Source organism: Cnephaeus nilssonii, assembly GCF_951640355.1.
Source record: "Cnephaeus nilssonii genome assembly, chromosome: 14".
In the NCBI taxonomy this organism is placed as follows: domain Eukaryota; kingdom Metazoa; phylum Chordata; class Mammalia; order Chiroptera; family Vespertilionidae; genus Cnephaeus; species Cnephaeus nilssonii.
The window spans coordinates 29,725,352-29,742,725 of NC_137085.1; the positions used below are offsets into that span (position 1 = coordinate 29,725,352).

Genomic DNA, 17,374 nt, shown 5'->3' on the forward strand with positions numbered 1-17,374 from the left:
TCTTCCGGGCCCCGCCTGGTGCCAGCTCCCCCACCCGCGGGGGGCCTGCGCCTGGAAGCTGTGATGGAAGCCCTGCAGAGGCAGCAGGCAGCCAGACTGGCCCAGGGGATGAGGCCGTTGGCCCCTCCACGCCCACCGCCACCACGGCCTCCCTTGCCTGGCCCTGGGATTCCGCTGGCCCTTGAGAGGGCCTCGGGGAAGGTTGGGGCTGAGAAAGAGGAGGATACCGGAGAGGAGGAGGAGGGGGAGGAAGCTGGAGCCGAGAAAGAGGCAGCTGAGGAGAGTCCTCCAGGAACCCAGGGTCCCAGCTCACCTTCCAGCCAGCCCCCTGGACCTCATCCCCATGAGTGGACCTACGAGGAACAGTTCAAGCAGGTAGGAGCCCCTCAATGTCAGGCCCTCCTCTCTACCTCCTTTCTGAGCAAAAGCAGAGCCTGGTCATTAGTAGTCTACCCACCCCGGCTGCCCTCTGCCCTCTACAGGGTGGAAAGACAGAGACAGAGACCTGGAGAGAGACAGTGGAAAGATTGAAGGATAGTGACAGGAAGGAAGAGATAGGCACCCAGAGACACGGAGACATGGAAAGAAGTGCATAGGCAAATATTAAGAGGTGCAGAAGACACCCAGAAACATGGAGGCCGACAGATTGGAGGCTTTTGGTGAGGTTAGAAGGGAAAGTGGGAGGGATGTAGGAGCCCTTAAGAATTCTTCTGAGGGTGGGGAATCTGGGGACTAGGCATTCTAATGTCAGCAGCAGCCTACTCTAACTTCTCACACACCAAGTCACAAGGTCATATTTTAGCGACCTGTGGGAGTGTGTTGGGCTGCCTACTTCTGTCTTTGGAAGTAGAATGGAGGGTGCCACTCTTTTGGTATCCCCCTCATCTCTTCTCTGTCACATTCCCCCCATCCCAATCCTCTGACTGCCTGAGTTCTCTGAGTGACAGTTCATAGAACCCAGCCTGTGATGGCCACTACAGGCGCAGTGTGACTAACGGGCCACTGTGCATCTGGGAACAAGATCTTACTCATAGAGCCGTAGTTGAGTTCTTCCTCCCTGCAGAACCCATCTGGATGTTATTCTAAGTCACTACTCCAGGCTGTCACTATGAAATATTCGGCAGGGCTGTGACTCTAGGTGTGCTATTCTGGTGGTGTTGTTACCTGTAGGGCAAGCACGTCAAACTCGTGGCCAGCGGGCCGCACGCCTCGTTTATTTAAACAGTGTAGGGTGTTAGTCTTGGGTATTTTCCAGAAATGTTCATCTGTGGTTAGTAGTCTGTGGCATTAGTGTATAAAGGAGTGTTACTCAGGACTGTGTTACTCTGAAGATATGGCTCTAGCGACTGTTTCTCCTGGGTATAAATCTGGGGATTATTACTTGGAGAGTGTATATGTTATTTGTGGGCATCCACCTAAGGGCTCAGTGCTTGTGGGATCATAGATCTAAAGGTGAATCTCTGAGGTTTGTTACTATTGGGGTTTTTACTGAGTCCTTATTGGGGGATGGAGTGTTACCTATAGGTGTTACTCAGGGACTCTTACTCTGGGGTAAATGACTATTACTCTAGGGATTGCTCCTCCTGGGTGGTATTTGGGAAGTGATATTGGAGGTGAGGCTCCAGGTGACTGGGAATGTGTGGGATTACCCTCTGGGCCTTTCAAGTCCTGACCCCACCGGTCCTGGGTGGTGCAGGGCCATTGCCTCTGTGGCAGCTTCTGTAGTGGGAAGGTCACTGTCCCTGGAAGGAGATCAGACTAGATGGTGGGGGCCCTAGCTTTCAATCCAGGAGCTTCTGAGCATCCATCCTGCCTGAGGGATGGGTGAGAGTCATTATCCCCAACCCTGGCAGAGATGTGAAAGGCAAGAAGCCCTTGCAGGAATGACCAAGAGTGAATGAATGCCTCAGATAGATGTCAGTTTCTGCAGTGTGGAACACAGCTCCAGTTTGACTCCCTCCCTGCACTCTGTGCACTCCGGGGAGGGCAAGCCGAGCCTCCACAGCTTCCTCTCTTCCTCTCTTCCCCTCCTCCCCAGATGGGTGTTGGACCTGCCCAGGGCACTAGCTGTAGAGGGCTTCTACACCCAGGGAGAGAGAGCCCAATGTCTGGGAGTTCACATTTCAGATCCTACTTACCCCTTCAGCTGGGGACCCTTATTCAGGGTACAACCTGGGTTGGGGTCACAGGGGGAGGGAGGTTAGCAGAGCTGGAAAATGACCTCAGTCCTTCCCCAGCTGTACGAGCTCGATGCAGACCCCAAGAGGAAGGAATTTCTGGATGACCTGTTTAGCTTCATGCAGAAGAGGGGTGAGTGTGGTGACGTAAGGGAAAGACCTCCTTTTACCAGGTTTGAGGATGGGAGACCTCAGGGTTCAGTCCCCAGCCTGGGTCCTCTCTGCAGAGGCCTGAGCTGGGCAGCACCTATCCTTTGGGCCCTCAATAGCGTCTTTAACCTCTGACCCTGCCCTCCTCCTCCAACCAGCAATTAATTAGTGGCCAGCCCACTGGCAGGTTAATGAGTGTGGGATCAATTGGGAAGGTGGGAAGGGGAACTGGTGGGGGGCTGGCCTGATTGGAGGGGGGCTTCCCAGGACTAGGGGGCTGGGAACGCCTTGGTCCTCTTTGGCTGACCCTTCTGCCAGCCTCTTCTCTCCCCAGTTCCCCCTTGCTTCGGGCAGGGGACACCCCGTGTGCTCTGCAGCAGAAAGGACTGGGATTAGACTGCAGGAAGGACTTCTCAAGGGGTAGGCTGAGAACCGTGTGAGTTGGGGCTGTGGAGGAGGAGGAATCAGGGTGGGTGGCAGTCCATCACTTAGGCTTCTCCCCAGATTCATGGGTCCAAAGACTGACTCATTATCTCTCTCTACAAAGCTAATTAACTCACTCCGAGCGTGGCCTGATAAGCTGCTAATTAACTGGCTGCACGGAGCCCCCCTCCCCAGTGCAGAAGCTGGCCAAAGTCCCTCAGGCCCCCACCCCAGGCCCAGCACCCCTGAGGGTTCATTCCTAAGGAGGGACCCTCATTGGGGCCCAGATCCTTTTGTCCCCAGGGAGACCTAGTCACTGTGGTCCCAGTGTGCCCTCCCTGCCCCTTTCTTGAGGTCTCCCCTCCACTGGGGTAGGGTGGTCAGAGCAGACCCTATCACTTCCCCCACCAGGCCCAGAGCTATGCCTCCCTCAAGTCTTCCCTCCCTCGAGTCCTGCCTCCCTCCGCTCCCTCTGCAGGGGGAGGGGGTCTCCCGGGGCCGATAATTTCCCCCCATTAATCAGGCCGCAGCTAATTGTTCGGGTCCAAAGGCGGCCGCGGAAGGGGACGGGATCGGTAAGGAATTAACTGGGGCCCATCGCTCAGCGCAGACAGGCCCCTTTGTCAGGCCTGGCCGGCGGGGGCGGCGCGGGCGGCGGAGCTGGCCAGCCGAGGCTGGGGCGCTGCTCCCATCCACCATCCCTCGGCTTCACCCCCGCCGGCCGCTGCTTCGGGCAGTCGGGCTGCTCCGCACGGTCAGAAGGTCCTTCTTACGGTCTACTCCAGGGGTCGGCAGACTGAAGCTTGGGGACCAAATCTAGCCTCCTGAGAGTTAAGAGTGTCATTGTATTTTTAAATAGTGTAAAGACCTCACTTCCAGACGTGTGAAATTCGAATTTCAGAGTCCGTAAACGACGTATTATGGGATCACAGCTGCACAGCTGCTTTCAGCGACCGTGCAGGGCGGAGTCGTTCTGAAGAGGCCGTTCGGCCCCTAAAGCATGAACATTGCACGTCCGGCCCTTTACAGAAGTTTGCCTACCCCTGGCCTCGCCTCCTGCTCCTCCTCGGAGCTCAGCGGGCTCTGCCGGGAATACCACCTCCCTCCCACCTCTCCTTCTCCCTTTCCTTTCTCGAGGTCCCGCCCTGTACCCCGACCTCTCCCAGCAGCTTACTCCTTCAGCCCCCCCCCCCCCAGGATGCCCGTAGGCAGGGTCTTCCCTTGTGGCCTGACTCTCCGCTCACCCCCCACCAGGGACGCCGGTGAACCGCGTGCCCATCATGGCGAAGCAGGTGCTGGACCTGTACGCGCTGTTTCGCCTGGTGACGGCCAAAGGCGGCCTGGTGGAAGTCATCAACCGCAAGGTGTGGCGGGAGGTCACGCGCGGCCTCAGCCTGCCCACCACCATCACCTCCGCCGCCTTCACGCTCCGCACCCAGTGAGGCCAGCGGAGCGCCCGGCGGGTGGGGCGGAGGGAGGCGCGGGGAGGGGCGCGAGGCGGCTCCCGGGCGGGCGTCGGGGTGGAGGTCCCGATCCGCAGGGCGCGGCTTCCCCAGCGCACACGTCCCGCCCGCCCCCAGGTACATGAAGTATCTGTACCCATACGAGTGCGAGACGCGGGCGCTCAGCTCCCCCGGGGAGCTCCAGGCCGCCATCGACAGCAATCGGCGCGAGGGCCGTCGTCAGGCTTACACCGCCGCCCCGCTCTTCGGCTCCTCCGGGCCGCCCCCTCGGGGCACCCCGGGCCCCGCCTCAGTTCCCGGCTCCGCCCTGCCAGCGCCCACGCCCGGCCCCCGCCCCGCCCAGGTCTCCGCCTCCAGGCTGCCGGCGCACGCCTGCGCGCAGCTGAGCCCGAGCCCCATTAAGAAAGGTGTGAGGGGCGAGGGGCGGAGGTTTAGGGGTCTCTGAGACCCAGGGGTACGCTGAGATATAGGGAACATTGAAATAGGGGGACAATGAAATGCGGGAGGCATTGAGGTATGGGGCAGTAGGGACTGATGGGACACTGAGATTTGATGCACTCTAACCTTAGGGGTCCTGAGGTTTGGGGTCAAGGAAGCCTTGGGAACCCCGGAGTAGGGGTTACTGTGGTACGAGGCTGAAGGTCCTTTATCCAAAGTAATTCCATTTTACACCTGTCCACCCAGGGCTCCTATTTGCATGTGGTTTGTGCCTTCTGTGACCTGGATTATTTAACAACTGAGAACAGGAGATCCTCCAAATTTTGGACCAATTTAGACATATATTGGCCCTTTGGGTCCTGGCCGATGTGGCTCAGTTGGTTGGAGCGTCCTCCCGTACACCAGAGGGTGGTGGGTTCTATTGCTGGTCAGGACACATACCTGGGTTACAGCGGCAACCAATTCTTTCTCTCTCTCTCTCCCCTCTTCTCTCTCTCTCTCTCTCTCTCTCTCTCTCTCCCTTTCCTCTCTCTCTAAACAACAACAAATCAACATATTGGCCCTTTGGGCTCTCCAGTTTCAGAGCCTCTAGGCTGAGACTCTGGATGGGAGTGGAGATTGAACTTGGTGCTTGAACTTGGGTGACTGACCTCCCTTGGTGCCAGGCCTGGGGAGAGAACTAAATGCAGATAGTGACTTGATTGGGTCAGGGGAGCTGAATTACCTGTTTTTCCAGAAGAGAGTGGAATTCCAGCCCCTCGACTGGCACTGCCTGTGGGCCTGGCCTTGGGACCTGCACGGGAGAAGTTAGCACCAGAGGAGCCTCCAGAGAAGAGGGCTGTGCTGATGGGGCCCATGGAGCCACCTCAACCTGGCGCACCCCCAACTTTTCTGCCCCATGGCAAGGTTCCCCTAAGGGGTGAGGAAGGGCTTGTTGCTGATAGGGTTTTGGGCCTGTGCACTGTGGGAGGACAGACCCATTACCTGATAGGCATTGGAGGTGGGGCAGACAGATCCCTAAATAGACAACTGTGTGATTACAGGTGTGAGGCTGAAGTCCAATGGGGATATCGATGGGGATGGAGGGGGGAGCTTGTAAGTCTAAAGTGTGATTCCCAAAAATGTGACTCCCCTGCCTCCTCCTGGACAGAAGAGCGGCTGGATGGGCCTCTCAATCTGGCAGGCACTGGTATCAGCAGTATCAACATGGCCCTAGAGATCAACGGGGTGGTCTACACAGGTATGGGTACTGCATGCTGTCTGCACTGGCATGAGGTCAGGGGTATTTACATTGGCATGGGGATTTTAGACTTTTTCTACTTGCATGAGATTCAGGGATATGCAAACTTGCATGGGTAATATGGGGTTCAGGGGATTGCTACATTGGCATGGGTTAAAGGGTCTGTCTACATGGCATGGAGGTCAAGGCATGACCCCTCTATGGGTACCATGGGTACCATGGGATGTCTGCCTTGTCATGGGCCTATGTATCCGTGTAAATATTGTTTACCTGTTCGGGGGTATCTATGTTAGCATAGAAGTCTCTGACTGACCCAAGGGGTTTGTCCTCATTGGTTTGTGGCAGAGGTATGTGTGTGGTGTAGCAATCAGGTCACTAACTTTTGTTTCCTTCTTCTGTTTCCCTGTCATTCCCTCTCCTGCTTGCATTTTCCCTCTACCATCTCCTCACCCCTTTGCCAGGCATCCTCTTTGCCCGCCGCCAGCCTGTGCCAGCTTCCCAGGGCCCAGTTAACCCTGTACCCCCAACCCCTACAGGGCCCCCTTCCAGCACCTCACCCTGAGACCTCCCACTTTGAATTAAGAGTCCTAGCCCATTTCTGGGAGGTGGGGGGTGACACCCCCTCCACCTTGATTCTTCCAGAGGGCCCACCCTAGGACCCAGACCTGGGAGGTGACCACTCCCCCCACATGCCATGTGGACTTGAAGCCAAAGAGTTTTCTTTTGATGTTATATCTACCTCATTGTAAAGGGAGGGCACTTCCTCTCTGGCCAACTCCAGCAGCATCTACCAAAGAGTCCTGCCCCTAGTAACCCCCATCATCTCCTCACTTTATCGATGTCACGTCTAGGACTCTACCTCTTGGAGTCAGACCTGCTTCTTCTCTTCAGGAGCCATATGAAGGGTTGGATTGGGATGTTGTGAAGGAGATGTCCCTCAGGTCACATCTGGATAATAAAGCTGTAGTCCATCCCTCCCTCCCCAGTGCCTCTTCTTATTTGTATCTGGGGGTTGGAAAAGGAATTGTGTGGTTTACAGGCGGCGTTGGGCCAAGGGTTCTCAGAGGGAAGACAGAACAGCAAAGGCCTATGAGGATAGAAGAGCTCGGTCTCATGAGTCAGACTGCCGGAGTTCAAATCCTGAATCTGCCACTAGAGTACTGAGTGGCCCCATCGTTTGAACCTTATTAGACTCTAAAAGATTATGGTATCTATTGATCTATACTAGGAATGGACCAATCCTGGAATAATGAGTGTATTTATATGTGCAACTTCGGGGAATGAGGTGGAGAAACCTCTTTGGTACCCTGAAATGAGAAGAAGAAAGGTAAAAGTAGTCTTGACAAACAGGAGTGGCCGTTGCCTGGGTAACCAGACAGCTTTCGGCTCTTTTCGGCCGGCCCAGCCGGCCACTTCCGGCACTGAAGGCCTATGCCGTGACGTCACTTCCTGAACGGAGGGGAGCCCGTGCACTCGGATTGGCTAGCCTTCTCTATTTGGACGGACGTCCCGCCCTCCAGCTGTTCCCGGGTTGAGGCGGGGCGGTAGCTATGGCGGCGGTGACCGATGTGCAGCGGCTGCAGGCCCGGGTAGAGGAGCTGGAGCGCTGGGTGTACGGACCGGGTGGGTCGCGCGGCTCGCGGAAGGTGAGCGATTTGGGTCCAGGGGTCCCTTTCTGAGGCAGAGCAAGGGCGGGCTGCTGGCCTGTGCCTCGGGATGGATGCCGTGCCAGCCCCGTCGCCCACAGTCCGGCCTTTGAAATAACAAAGGCCCGAGACCTCCCGGAGCATTTTGGACCCTCGGGGTCCGTGCCCATGCAGGGAACTGCGGGGTATTAGGCCCGTCTGAAATGGGCTCGGGATGAACTGTGGCTAAGACTCTGCACCTGCCAGCTGGGGAGACCTGACACACTCGGGAGGCTGACTAGCGAGAGTTTCAGTAAGAGCTGCAGTCCACGAAGCCCTTTGTTACGAAGCCCTTTGTCACGAAGCCCTGTGTAATTAACTGCTAAGTGAATTGTGCAGAAGGAGGTCCATGGGGTTAGAGGAGGCAGAGCAGAGGTGCTTAAGGAAGGCTCCGGGGCGCGGGAGGGTGCCGCGGCGGGGCGGGGGGGTAAGAGATGAGGTCTGAGAGGACTGGGATGAGGAGGGGAAGGGATTGGATACTGGGTTTTTCGATATGGACTGGCACTTCTTCACACCAGTAACTGAATTTTGACAACTGTGAAGCCCAGTTGTCCTCTTACCCCCTTTTTACTATGGAAAGACCTTTTACCGAAGGTGGAGGGTCAGGGACATCCTGGATTTAAGTGCATCAGAGGTAATGATATCTGTACACCCTTGTGGAAGTAGTGGGTACTAGCAGATTGTGCCCCATTTTTAAAAATATTTTATTGATTTATTACAGTGAGGAAGAGAGAGGGATAGAAAGTTAGAAACATCGATGAGAGAGAAACATCAACCAGCTGCCTCTTGCACACCCCCTACTGGGGATGTGCCCGCAACCAAGGTACGTGCCCTTGACCGGAATCGAACCTGGGACCTTTCAGTCCTCAGGCCGACGCTGTATCCACTGAGCCAAACCGGTTTCGGCAGACAGTGTGCCCCATTTGAGAATGGACTTCTCAAAACATTCTCTCCCTTTGACATCTATGATGCTAACCCTCATGGTGTTCCTTCTACAAGAATGGCTGTGCTGCTCAGTTTTATTTGCCTCCCCATATATTTGACCCTTGAATTTTGGGTGAGATCATTCACTTCCATTGCCTCTCCCATCTATTCAGCCCTTTAATATTGGGATTCCTCATCCTCTACCCTTAAAGTCTAGGTAGGTTCAGTCAGAGAGGTGGGAACCAGAGAATATACACTGAGTGGCCAGATTATGATGATCTCTGAACACATAATAATCTGGCCACTCAGTGTATATCCTTTATAATAAAAGGCTAATATGCAAATTGTCCCCTTGACCAGGAGTTCGACCAGCAGGCAGGCCAGCCAACCGCCCATGTCCCCTCCCCCTGGCCAAGCTGGCCGGACCCCACCCATGCACGAATTCATGCACCGGGCCTCTAATATATATATATATATATATATATATATATATATATATATATATATATATATATATACTGAGTGGCCAGATTATTATGCGTTCAGAGGTCATAATAATATGGCCACTCAGTGCATCGTATATGCCAGTGTGCCATAAACTGTAAAATAGTTTGCTATCTCCCCAATCAAACTAGAAACTCCCCCAAGGAGTACATGATTATCTCCCTGTTCACACTGAGGATTCCTGGAAGGTAGAGTTACATCTCCTTTAATACAAGAGAAAGTGACCAACCTAGATTTCTGGGGCAAAGAGGTTTGGGAGTCTGAGGGAATGAGGGTTCTTTATATCTTCCAAGCCTTGAACCAGGTGGTGTATCTTGGAAATAATTTTCATTCCCCTTACAGGTGGCTGATGGCCTGGTCAAGGTGCAGGTAGCTTTGGGGAACATTGCCAGTAAGAGAGAGAGAGTGAAGATTCTGTACAAAAAGAGTAAGTTTTCAATGTACAAAAAGAGTAAGTTTCTGTCGGGTGCCTGCCTGCCTTCTTCTTTTCCATGCCTGTACTTCCTGAGGACTGGCCTGGTTCTTCAGCCCATTAGGTCACTGGAGTTGCCCTTTGGGGATAGAATGTGAAGACATTTCCCTGCTGAAATGGTGAATTGGGGTATGCTTCCAATTTTGTGGTAAACCTTCAAGCCCATGACAGTGCCCCAAGTGATGGGATAAGAGCTCTGTCTGAGAGATCCCTTTGGTGAGGTATGGAGAACAGGTATGGGATTTCCACAGGCAAGGTCGTGAGGCAGGAAATTAACCTTTTGCACTCGGATGTCGAGTGTGACTCGACATGGTTAGCATTAGAATAAAGGAATCGAGAAAAAAAAAGCAAGCGAGTGCAAAGGGTTAATTAGGCACCGGAGTCCTAGCCTTGGCTCAGCCATGCCTTTTTGGTTGTGTCAGAGCTGGCAACCTGCTCAGTAATTAGAAATCAGATAAAGCTCTGGTTGTCTTGGTGGCACTGAGGGGCAAGGGGCCTTCCACCCTTGGTGAACATAGGTCAGTGGGAATACTGAGGGCCCCAGGATACTCCAGGCTCTAAAGTTTGAGGTCGGCCAGCAGGTGATCAGAGGGGAGAGACAGGGAAGTATGGGTAGGAGCCCTGGGGGAGGCCTGCTAACAGACATTGTAGGCGTCAGCCCCTCACTGAAGGCTCTCCCCAAGGTGGACCATTCCCCCAATATCCTTCATAAAACAGACCCTCACTCCCCAACCCTAATCCATTTTCCATCTTGCTACTTTTCTAGTTGAAGACCTGATCAAATACTTGGATCCTGAGTACATTGACCGCATTGCCATACCTGATGCCTCTAAGATGCAGTTCATCTTAGCAGGTATGCATGTGCCTCTGGGGATGTGGATTGTGGGGGGAATTTGGGCACAGAGATGGCCTCCCTGCCAGTGCTAATGGGTAAAGCCTAGGAAACTGCTGCCTGGAATTCTGGCCATCGTCTGGGCTGCAGCTGAGGTGGTCCCGCGGTTCTTGAGTCGCTCTGGACGTGGTACACTTCTGAACCACCTGGAGGCCATGGTGCTAGCCATAGTGCAAGTGACTCCAATGTTCTACCAGTGGTTTACCTCCAGGCTTTTCCTTTAGAATCTTTCTCACTTCTGCTCACAGAGGAGCTTCTAGGAAAGGGTAGGAGCAGAGAGCATTGTATTTGGGAGAGGAGAATATTGGCGTGAGTTTCTTCATCTTTTTTTCATATGAGAAAGCGTTGGGATTTCAGAGTTCTAGGCAATGTCTGCTCATCAGATAGTCAACCACTCCATGAGGCAGAGTTTGCCAAGCACCTGTGCTTGTTCACTCATTGAAAAGATGTTTAATAATCATCTACTGCATCAAATTCAGGAAATCTTCTCTTGCACTAATTCTTGAATCCAGACTCTCCATCCCTCCCTTTGGCTGCTGCCTCAGTGTTCATCCACTCACACATGAACTGTTACAGTTTCCCAAGTCCTCTTCTTGACCCTAGCCTTCCCTTCTTGCATGGGGTCCAGTGTCATCTTTCCAAAACACATTTCCAACATGCCACGTTGTCTGCTGAGGAACGTCAGTGTCTCTCTCTCTCTCTCTCCTTGCCAGGATAAAGTCTTAAATCCTTAGCCTGCCACCCAAAGCCTTCTGCAGTTTGCTGGATCTCCCCTCCCATCCAGCCCTGTTTCCTGTGCTCTCCTTTGGCCAGTTCAGCAGGTTAAATTCTTTCTCCTCTACTAATTGACAAGCACTCCTGCCTCCAAATGTTTGACATAACAGTCCTCCCTTCTTCAGTGCCCTTCCCACTCTTTGCACCACTGAAATCCCCTGCTCAGGGCCATGCTGTCCTTATTGGACTCTTCTGTTACTGCCCCAGTTCTCCAGAGCCACTGAGCAGGACCGGCCTGGCAGCGGCCACGTCTCCTCTTTCAGACCTTCCCTTCCCAGGAGCCCTGAGTGTGGGGTCCTAAGTCTGAGGTACTTTGTCTCCTGTGGCCTCAGAGGGGCTCACTGAATTTGTTGAGGCTAGAGGCAGCGGCCTTCAAGTTAAAAATTGGAGAAAGGTTGGATTTGGAGAAACTTAGAGGCTCCTTGGGCTCAAGATGGGTCAGACCAGAGGCATTCAGGGAGGTTGGGGGCAGAATGGGGGAATGTGCACCTTGAGAAGGAGGCAGTGGCTCCAAGCTCCAGGACCCAGCCATCTCCCCTGCCAGGATCTCAGCCTCTTGCATTTGGAGTAGCAGTGCCTAGGCTTGTCTCACTGCCATTATCTTGTCTGTTTACACCTCAGAGGAGCAGTTTGTCCTCTCCCAGATTGCACTTCTGGAGCAGGTGGAGGCTTTGGTGCCCACGCTGGACAGCGCGCATATCAAAGGTACCCCTCCACTGTTCTGCTTGGGGAGGTGGGTGGATGGGTGGGACTTCCCTGTGCCTCAGGTTCCCTGGGCTCAGGCTAGGTCTGCTCCTTGTCTTTATATATATATATTTTTCCCTTTTTAATCCTTATCCAAGGATTTTTTTTAAAAATTGATTTCAGTAAGGGAGAGGGAAAGAGAGAGAAACATTGATTGGTTGCCTCCCATACACACCCCGACCAGGGATTGAACCCACAATCTGGGTATATGCCCTGACCAGGAATTAAACCCATGACCTCCATGGGATGACACTCCAACCAACTGAGCCACACCACCAGGGCCCTTATCTTTATCTTTAACCTGGGGGGTACTTGCCTTCTGCATTGGGATTAAAAATTGCCAAGGCAGAGAGCTCAGTTTCAGAACCCTGAGCAATTTTGGCCTAAGGATAGCAATGTAAGCCCAGCAGCCCCAACTCTGGGGATTCCTTTTGCCTTTTATCCCACCTCTCAGCATCTGTCTTTTAGGGTGCTGCAGAGCCCAGATTTTACTGTCAGAGTCTCTCTGCCAGGTATGTGAATGTGTGTGAATTCTTCCTGCCACACTGCTGAGAGCAGTCTCTATGCCTGGGTTTTGACAAGCAGACAGTGACTTTAATTGAATCCAGATATCCATCCTGTCTGTCTCTGGAGGTATTTTTCCCAGCTCCCCCTCCCTACCCAAGATCAGCTACCTGCTGAGCATCTAACAGCCTTAAGCTTGGGGCCTAGCATGGTGGCCAAGGCTTTGGGTATTGGATTTCAGGTGGCCAGCTTAGGGACCTGGCATTTATCCTCAGCCCACCTGCAGGCACCCTGTTCCCTAGGTCAGGCAGACCTGGTCCCACTGGCCGAGAGCAAAGGGACAGAGTCCATGATAGGTAAAGCTCTTTTTACCTGTCACTGCTTATGATACTGGAGTGGAGGTATGGGGCAACTCTGGGGACCCCAAGGTTTTGTCTTCTAGGGGCCTGTATCTTCCCCTCCTTTTTGGGTCCTAGAATATGACTGGCGTGAGCAGGGAGTCCTACCACCTCCTCTAGCTGCAGCGGTCGATGAAGCCTGGCGTTTGTTTAGTTTCTCCACTCAATACTCTAATCCTGCCAAAGACCTAATAGACTATTGAGCAGTCTCGGGGGAAGGCACAAGCATCATCGGGCAGTGTGCATTGTGTTTTACAGCCGTTCCTGAGCATGCCGCCTGCCTGCAGCGCTTGGCCCAGATCCACATCCAGCAGCAAGTATGGGAGGGGAGAGAACTGGAAGGTGGTGAGGCTCCTAGTCCCCACCCCAGCCGCCTGGGGAAACAGCCTCAGGGGAATCAGCCTCAGGCTACCCTGATATAAGCTCCAGGGGAAACTTGGGGGTCTGTCCTTTATTTTCCATCAGCCTTAGAGAGGGGAAGGAACTTGCCTAGGGCCACATCCAGGTCTCCTGCCTCCCAAAGTAGGGTTACTCTGAAACACCAAAAGGTTGAGTTGGGAGGTATCCAAGAACCCCTGGGGATGGTGTATCCTTGACTGTGGGTGGAGAAGCTGTGTGTGTGTGTTTCACTATTCCCAGGCTCTGTTGTAAATTCAAAAAGGGTTCAGAAATAGGGGAGGGGGTGAGGTGATATATACTAGTGGAAATGTTTCCTTAAATGTGCGGTCCATTCCTCCTTCCATCAGCTTTAAAACTGCTATCTGTGTACCCATTTTGGAGCCTCCGAGTACCCCTTTAGAAATTTGCTTCTTTTGGCTCTGGGGTTAAGCACCACCTCTCTGGGGGATGAGGGTCCCTGATGAGGCAGGAAGGTTGGTGGGAAATGAGGCCTTTGTCCATCTCCTTTCTTTACCACACCTTAACCCCACAGGACCAGTGTGTGGAGATCACTGAGGAGTCCAAGGCTCTCCTGGAGGAATACAACAAAACTGTATCCTTTCTGCTCAGCCAGGCCCCTGAGAAGAGTTGTCCAAAGCCCTGTACTTTTCTTCCATCTCTAGCTCTGTCTCTCCTCCCATCCCAACCAGCTCTATTCCCCTGCTCCCCACCCTTTTGGCAGATGCAAAATATCTGCACTACCTCACTCAGACTCCTGTTTTCACCTTGACCTGCAACTAGACAATGCTTCTCTCCAAGCAGTTCGTGCAGTGGGATGAGCTTCTTTGCCAGCTAGAGGCTGCCAAGCAAGTGAAGCCAGCAGAGGAGTGATGGCTGCTACCCATCCCACAGTGGGCCAGGGCAGCCAGGCTCTGGGGCCCTGTGCCAACCTCCCCTTCTATTAGGGCAGAGGCAGCTCTGTATTTATTGGATTCACAGCCTACCTGTCCGCACTCAGGTGGGGCCCTGAGGTCACAGGTCAGGCTACTTTGCATACCCTCCCTCATCAGTATCCTATTCCAGTGACAATAAACTGTATAGATCACTGGAGGAGTGTGCCGGATTCTTGGTCTAGGATGGGGATGGGATGAGGATGGGGGTGATGGAGGGCAGTGTTGTCAACCTTCCTAGTGGTTGAACCAGGAGCTATACTCATCCAGGTCTAGCTTTCTGGGAGGTGTAGGGCTCTCAGGATGAATGCTCTCCTTTGATTGGTGTGAGTGGAACATTCACTTACGTATCCATTTATCCCACATTTCCCAATTATCCCCCTTTATGTAAGATTCCATGCCAGGTGGGAGGATACAGTTGGGGTCCACCTGATCTCTGCTCTGCTCAGGCTAGCTGTGAGATAGTCATGGAAAAGGGCAGTCCCGTCAGGTGGACACAGAAGAAAAGGATGGAGGAGGCAGCCCTAGGCGATATGCAGGGTCTTTGAGAGCCCAAGGAGCAGCAAGTGCAAAGGCAGAAAAAGCCCCTAAGTTTCTTAATTGGTAGCCTTCTTGGTGCTATTAAACGACAAGGGGAGCCCAGAAGAGGTTTGGACCCATTAAGGAATGAGAAGGACGCATGAGAAAGAGCAGAGATTAAAATTGTCACCTCATTCCACCAAGTGTTTGCTGCCCCCTTGTGGCCTCAGGGAGTGCTGTGGCTCCAGGCTCCTTTTCAGAGGCCTGCCCTGTCATCCCACCTGCGCCGTCTCAGGCGTCTCAAATTCAGCATGTCCGAACCAAGTCTGAAACTGGGAGTGGCCCTTCCCTCCTCTGTCCAAAAAGTCGCCAGCTTCTCACCGTGCGTACCTCCTAATATCTCCCAACTTAATCTGCATTTCTCCATTCCCACTGCCATTTCTCTGCTTCATTCACTAAATAATTTAACAAACATTCGGGTGCCTGTTATAAGCCCGGCACGGACGTGTCTCAGTGGCCACACCCCCAGGACACAGGGTCTGTGAATCACTAGCGATTGCGGCCAGATTTCCGCCCCCCCCCCCCCCGCGCCCCTTCGCTGCAGCCAGAGTGAGCTGTGCACACGAGCTATTTTGACTGGCCCCTGAAAAAAAAACCCGTGGCCCGCCAGTGCCCACGGAATGAGGTCAAAGCGCAGAACTCGGCGACCAAGGCTCCGCCCGCGCAGCAGCCACTCCAAACGGAGCCTCGTGCCCCTGTCCAAAGTGAAGCCCGCAGCTTCGCCTTTGCTATTGCGGTGTGCTCAACTAGCAACGCCACGCCGGCTATCGTGCAAGGGCCAAGCCCTTCCCGTCCTTCGGGCGCGGGACACCTCCGACGGCCCCTCCTCCCGCCCCAGTAGGAGTGCCCCTTCCCCAGGCGGGACACCTTAGACGGAGCCGTGCTTTGGGTCCCTGGACGTCCCGGCCGAGCTCACTCCTAGACTTCCTGGTCACCCAGTTTTCCCGCGGAGGCTCCGCGGGTCCCGCCCCTCAGGTCCCGCCCCAGACCAGGCCACGCCCCTCACACAGTTCCGCCCCGCCCCACCCGGCATGCGCGGCCCCGTGGCCTCGGCGCGCTCCCGGCCCGCGCGCCATCTTGGCTCTGGATCGAGCTTGAGGCGGTGCAGTTACGGCGGTGAGAGCCGGAACCTAGCGGGTTGGGGGTCACCCGGAGGTGGGGGGCGGGCAGGAGAGGCCGGCTTTGGGCCGTGCGGCCTGCAGGACGCTGGGGCGACCTGTGGCGGCTGGCGGGCCCGACGCCTGGAGTTTCCCAAGCAACCGTCCGCGCCCAGCCGCTCTTCCCCTCATTCCACTGGGTTAGGGGGAACGACTGGGAACCTCGGGGTGAGGGTGCTCGACCCTGTCCTAGGGATCGCGGTGCGGCGGAGGGGTTAGTTCTGTCTTTGAGGGGTTTTTAAAAAATAATTTATTGTTGAAAGTATTACCTAAGTCCCCTGTTTCTCCCCATTGCCTCCTCCTAGCCCGCCCCGGCCCCAGGCCTTCCCCAGGCTTTTGTCTGTGTCCTGAGTTATGCATATGCACACACAAGGTCTTCGGTTGATCTCTTCCCACCCACCCTTGAGGGCCTTTTGACCTGGGCTCTGGCCCTGCCTCGGAGCTTGAGGGGATTTGGACCTTTCTTTAAGAGCCCAGTGTTCTGGGAATTTGGTTCAGCCTCGGGCAGAGGGAGGGTTATGGCCCTGCCCAGGGTAATGGGGTGTGTGAGGTACAGCCCTTCCCAGGGTGAGGCAGGCGTGGCCCCTGTTGTCCTGTCCCTGGAGATCGGGGATGAGGAGCAGGGTTGTGTCTGGGAGAGCCAGGGCACATTGCTGAGCATTCATCTGATTCTCCCTTGCAGTGGGCAGTGAGATTCAAGGCCACAGCCAGCAGGATGGAACACTACCGGAAAGCTGGCTCTGTGGAACTCCCCGCGCCTTCCCCGATGCCCCAGCTACCTCCTGATACCCTGGAGATGCGGGTCCGAGATGGCAGCAAAATCCGCAACTTGCTGGGGCTGGTGCTGGGTCGTTTGGAGGGCGGCAGCACAAGACATGTGGTGTTCTCAGGTTCTGGCCGGGCTGCGGGGAAGGCTGTCAGCTGTGCTGAGATTGTCAAGCGGCGGGTACCAGGCCTGCACCAACTTACCAAGCTGCGCTTCCTGCAGACTGAGGACAGCTGGGTACCAACCTCACCGGACACAGGCCTAGATCCCCTCACAGTGCGCCGACATGTGCCTGCAGTGTGGGTACTGCTCAGCCGGGACCCCTTGGACCCCAATGAATGTGGCTACCAGCCCCCAGGGGCACCCCCTGGCCTGGGCCCCACACCTAGCTCTAGCTCCAGCTGTGGCCCCCGACCCCGAAGAAGGGCTCGAGACACGCGGTCCTGATGACCAGCTGAGCAAGCTGTTCTCCAAGCCTGAATGTCTAGGGTGGCTGTGCCTTCTCTGAGAAGCCTCTGTAACTGCTCAGCATCCCCAACAAGACTTGAATCGACAGAAATGGGCCTCCCTGTTCTGATTCCCCTTCCCTCTGGCATGTGGAAGGGGGCTGCTACAAAGAGTGACAGGTGTGGGGTCTCAGCTGGGTTCTGGATTGCTTAAGAAGGGCTTACTCTGCCTTCCATCGACAGTGCCTCTGATCTGCCTTCAGACAGAGGTCCAGGGAGTGGGTTAGGAAATAAAGGTTCTGCTGTTTGT

The 17,374-nt window shown here is 54.6% G+C and overlaps 3 protein-coding genes across 6 annotated transcripts; all 3 read left to right on the forward strand.

Annotated features, from left to right (window-relative positions):
- Positions 1–6,453, forward strand: ARID3C (AT-rich interaction domain 3C; the record flags this gene model as incomplete). 3 transcript variants are annotated; one of them, XM_079791300.1, is made up of 7 exons in its annotated part: positions 1–375; positions 2,238–2,310; positions 4,005–4,188; positions 4,331–4,620; positions 5,388–5,570; positions 5,802–5,891; positions 6,353–6,453. In XM_079791300.1, the coding sequence occupies 7 exons, from the start codon at positions 64–66 to the stop codon at positions 6,451–6,453; spliced, it is 1,233 nt and encodes a 410-aa protein (XP_079647426.1). The 3 variants fall into 3 exon arrangements, with proteins under 3 accessions (XP_079647426.1, XP_079647424.1, XP_079647425.1); XM_079791298.1 differs by lacking the exon at positions 5,802–5,891 and having other exon boundaries at positions 64–375; XM_079791299.1 differs by lacking the exon at positions 5,388–5,570 and having other exon boundaries at positions 64–375.
- Positions 6,454–7,409: 956 nt separating this feature from the next.
- Positions 7,410–14,276, forward strand: DCTN3 (dynactin subunit 3). Of its 2 annotated transcripts, none has more exons than XM_079790173.1 (7): positions 7,410–7,537; positions 9,347–9,431; positions 10,243–10,329; positions 11,764–11,847; positions 13,047–13,133; positions 13,720–13,779; positions 13,968–14,276. In XM_079790173.1, exons 1-6 carry the CDS (start codon positions 7,442–7,444, stop codon positions 13,740–13,742), a joined length of 462 nt encoding a protein of 153 aa, XP_079646299.1. In that variant the 5' UTR covers positions 7,410–7,441; the 3' UTR covers positions 13,743–13,779; positions 13,968–14,276. The 2 variants fall into 2 exon arrangements, with proteins under 2 accessions (XP_079646299.1, XP_079646298.1); XM_079790172.1 differs by having other exon boundaries at positions 13,047–13,105.
- A 100-nt stretch (positions 14,277–14,376) lies between these two features.
- RPP25L (ribonuclease P/MRP subunit p25 like) lies at positions 14,377–17,374 on the forward strand. Its single transcript, XM_079790174.1, has 2 exons — positions 14,377–15,811; positions 16,535–17,374. Exon 2 carries the CDS (start codon positions 16,568–16,570, stop codon positions 17,063–17,065), a length of 498 nt encoding a protein of 165 aa, XP_079646300.1. The 5' UTR covers positions 14,377–15,811; positions 16,535–16,567; the 3' UTR covers positions 17,066–17,374.

Coding starts and splice junctions, on each gene's coding strand:
- RPP25L (XM_079790174.1), top strand. CDS start 16,568: ATGGAACACTACCGGAAAGCTGGCTCTGTGGAACTCCCCGCGCCTTCC.
- DCTN3 (XM_079790172.1), top strand. CDS start 7,442: ATGGCGGCGGTGACCGATGTGCAGCGGCTGCAGGCCCGGGTAGAGGAG. Junction 7,538..9,346: donor GGTCGCGCGGCTCGCGGAAG/GTGAGCGATTTG, acceptor TTCCCCTTACAG/GTGGCTGATGGCCTGGTCAA. Junction 13,106..13,719: donor AGATCCACATCCAGCAGCAA/GTATGGGAGGGG, acceptor TTAACCCCACAG/GACCAGTGTGTGGAGATCAC.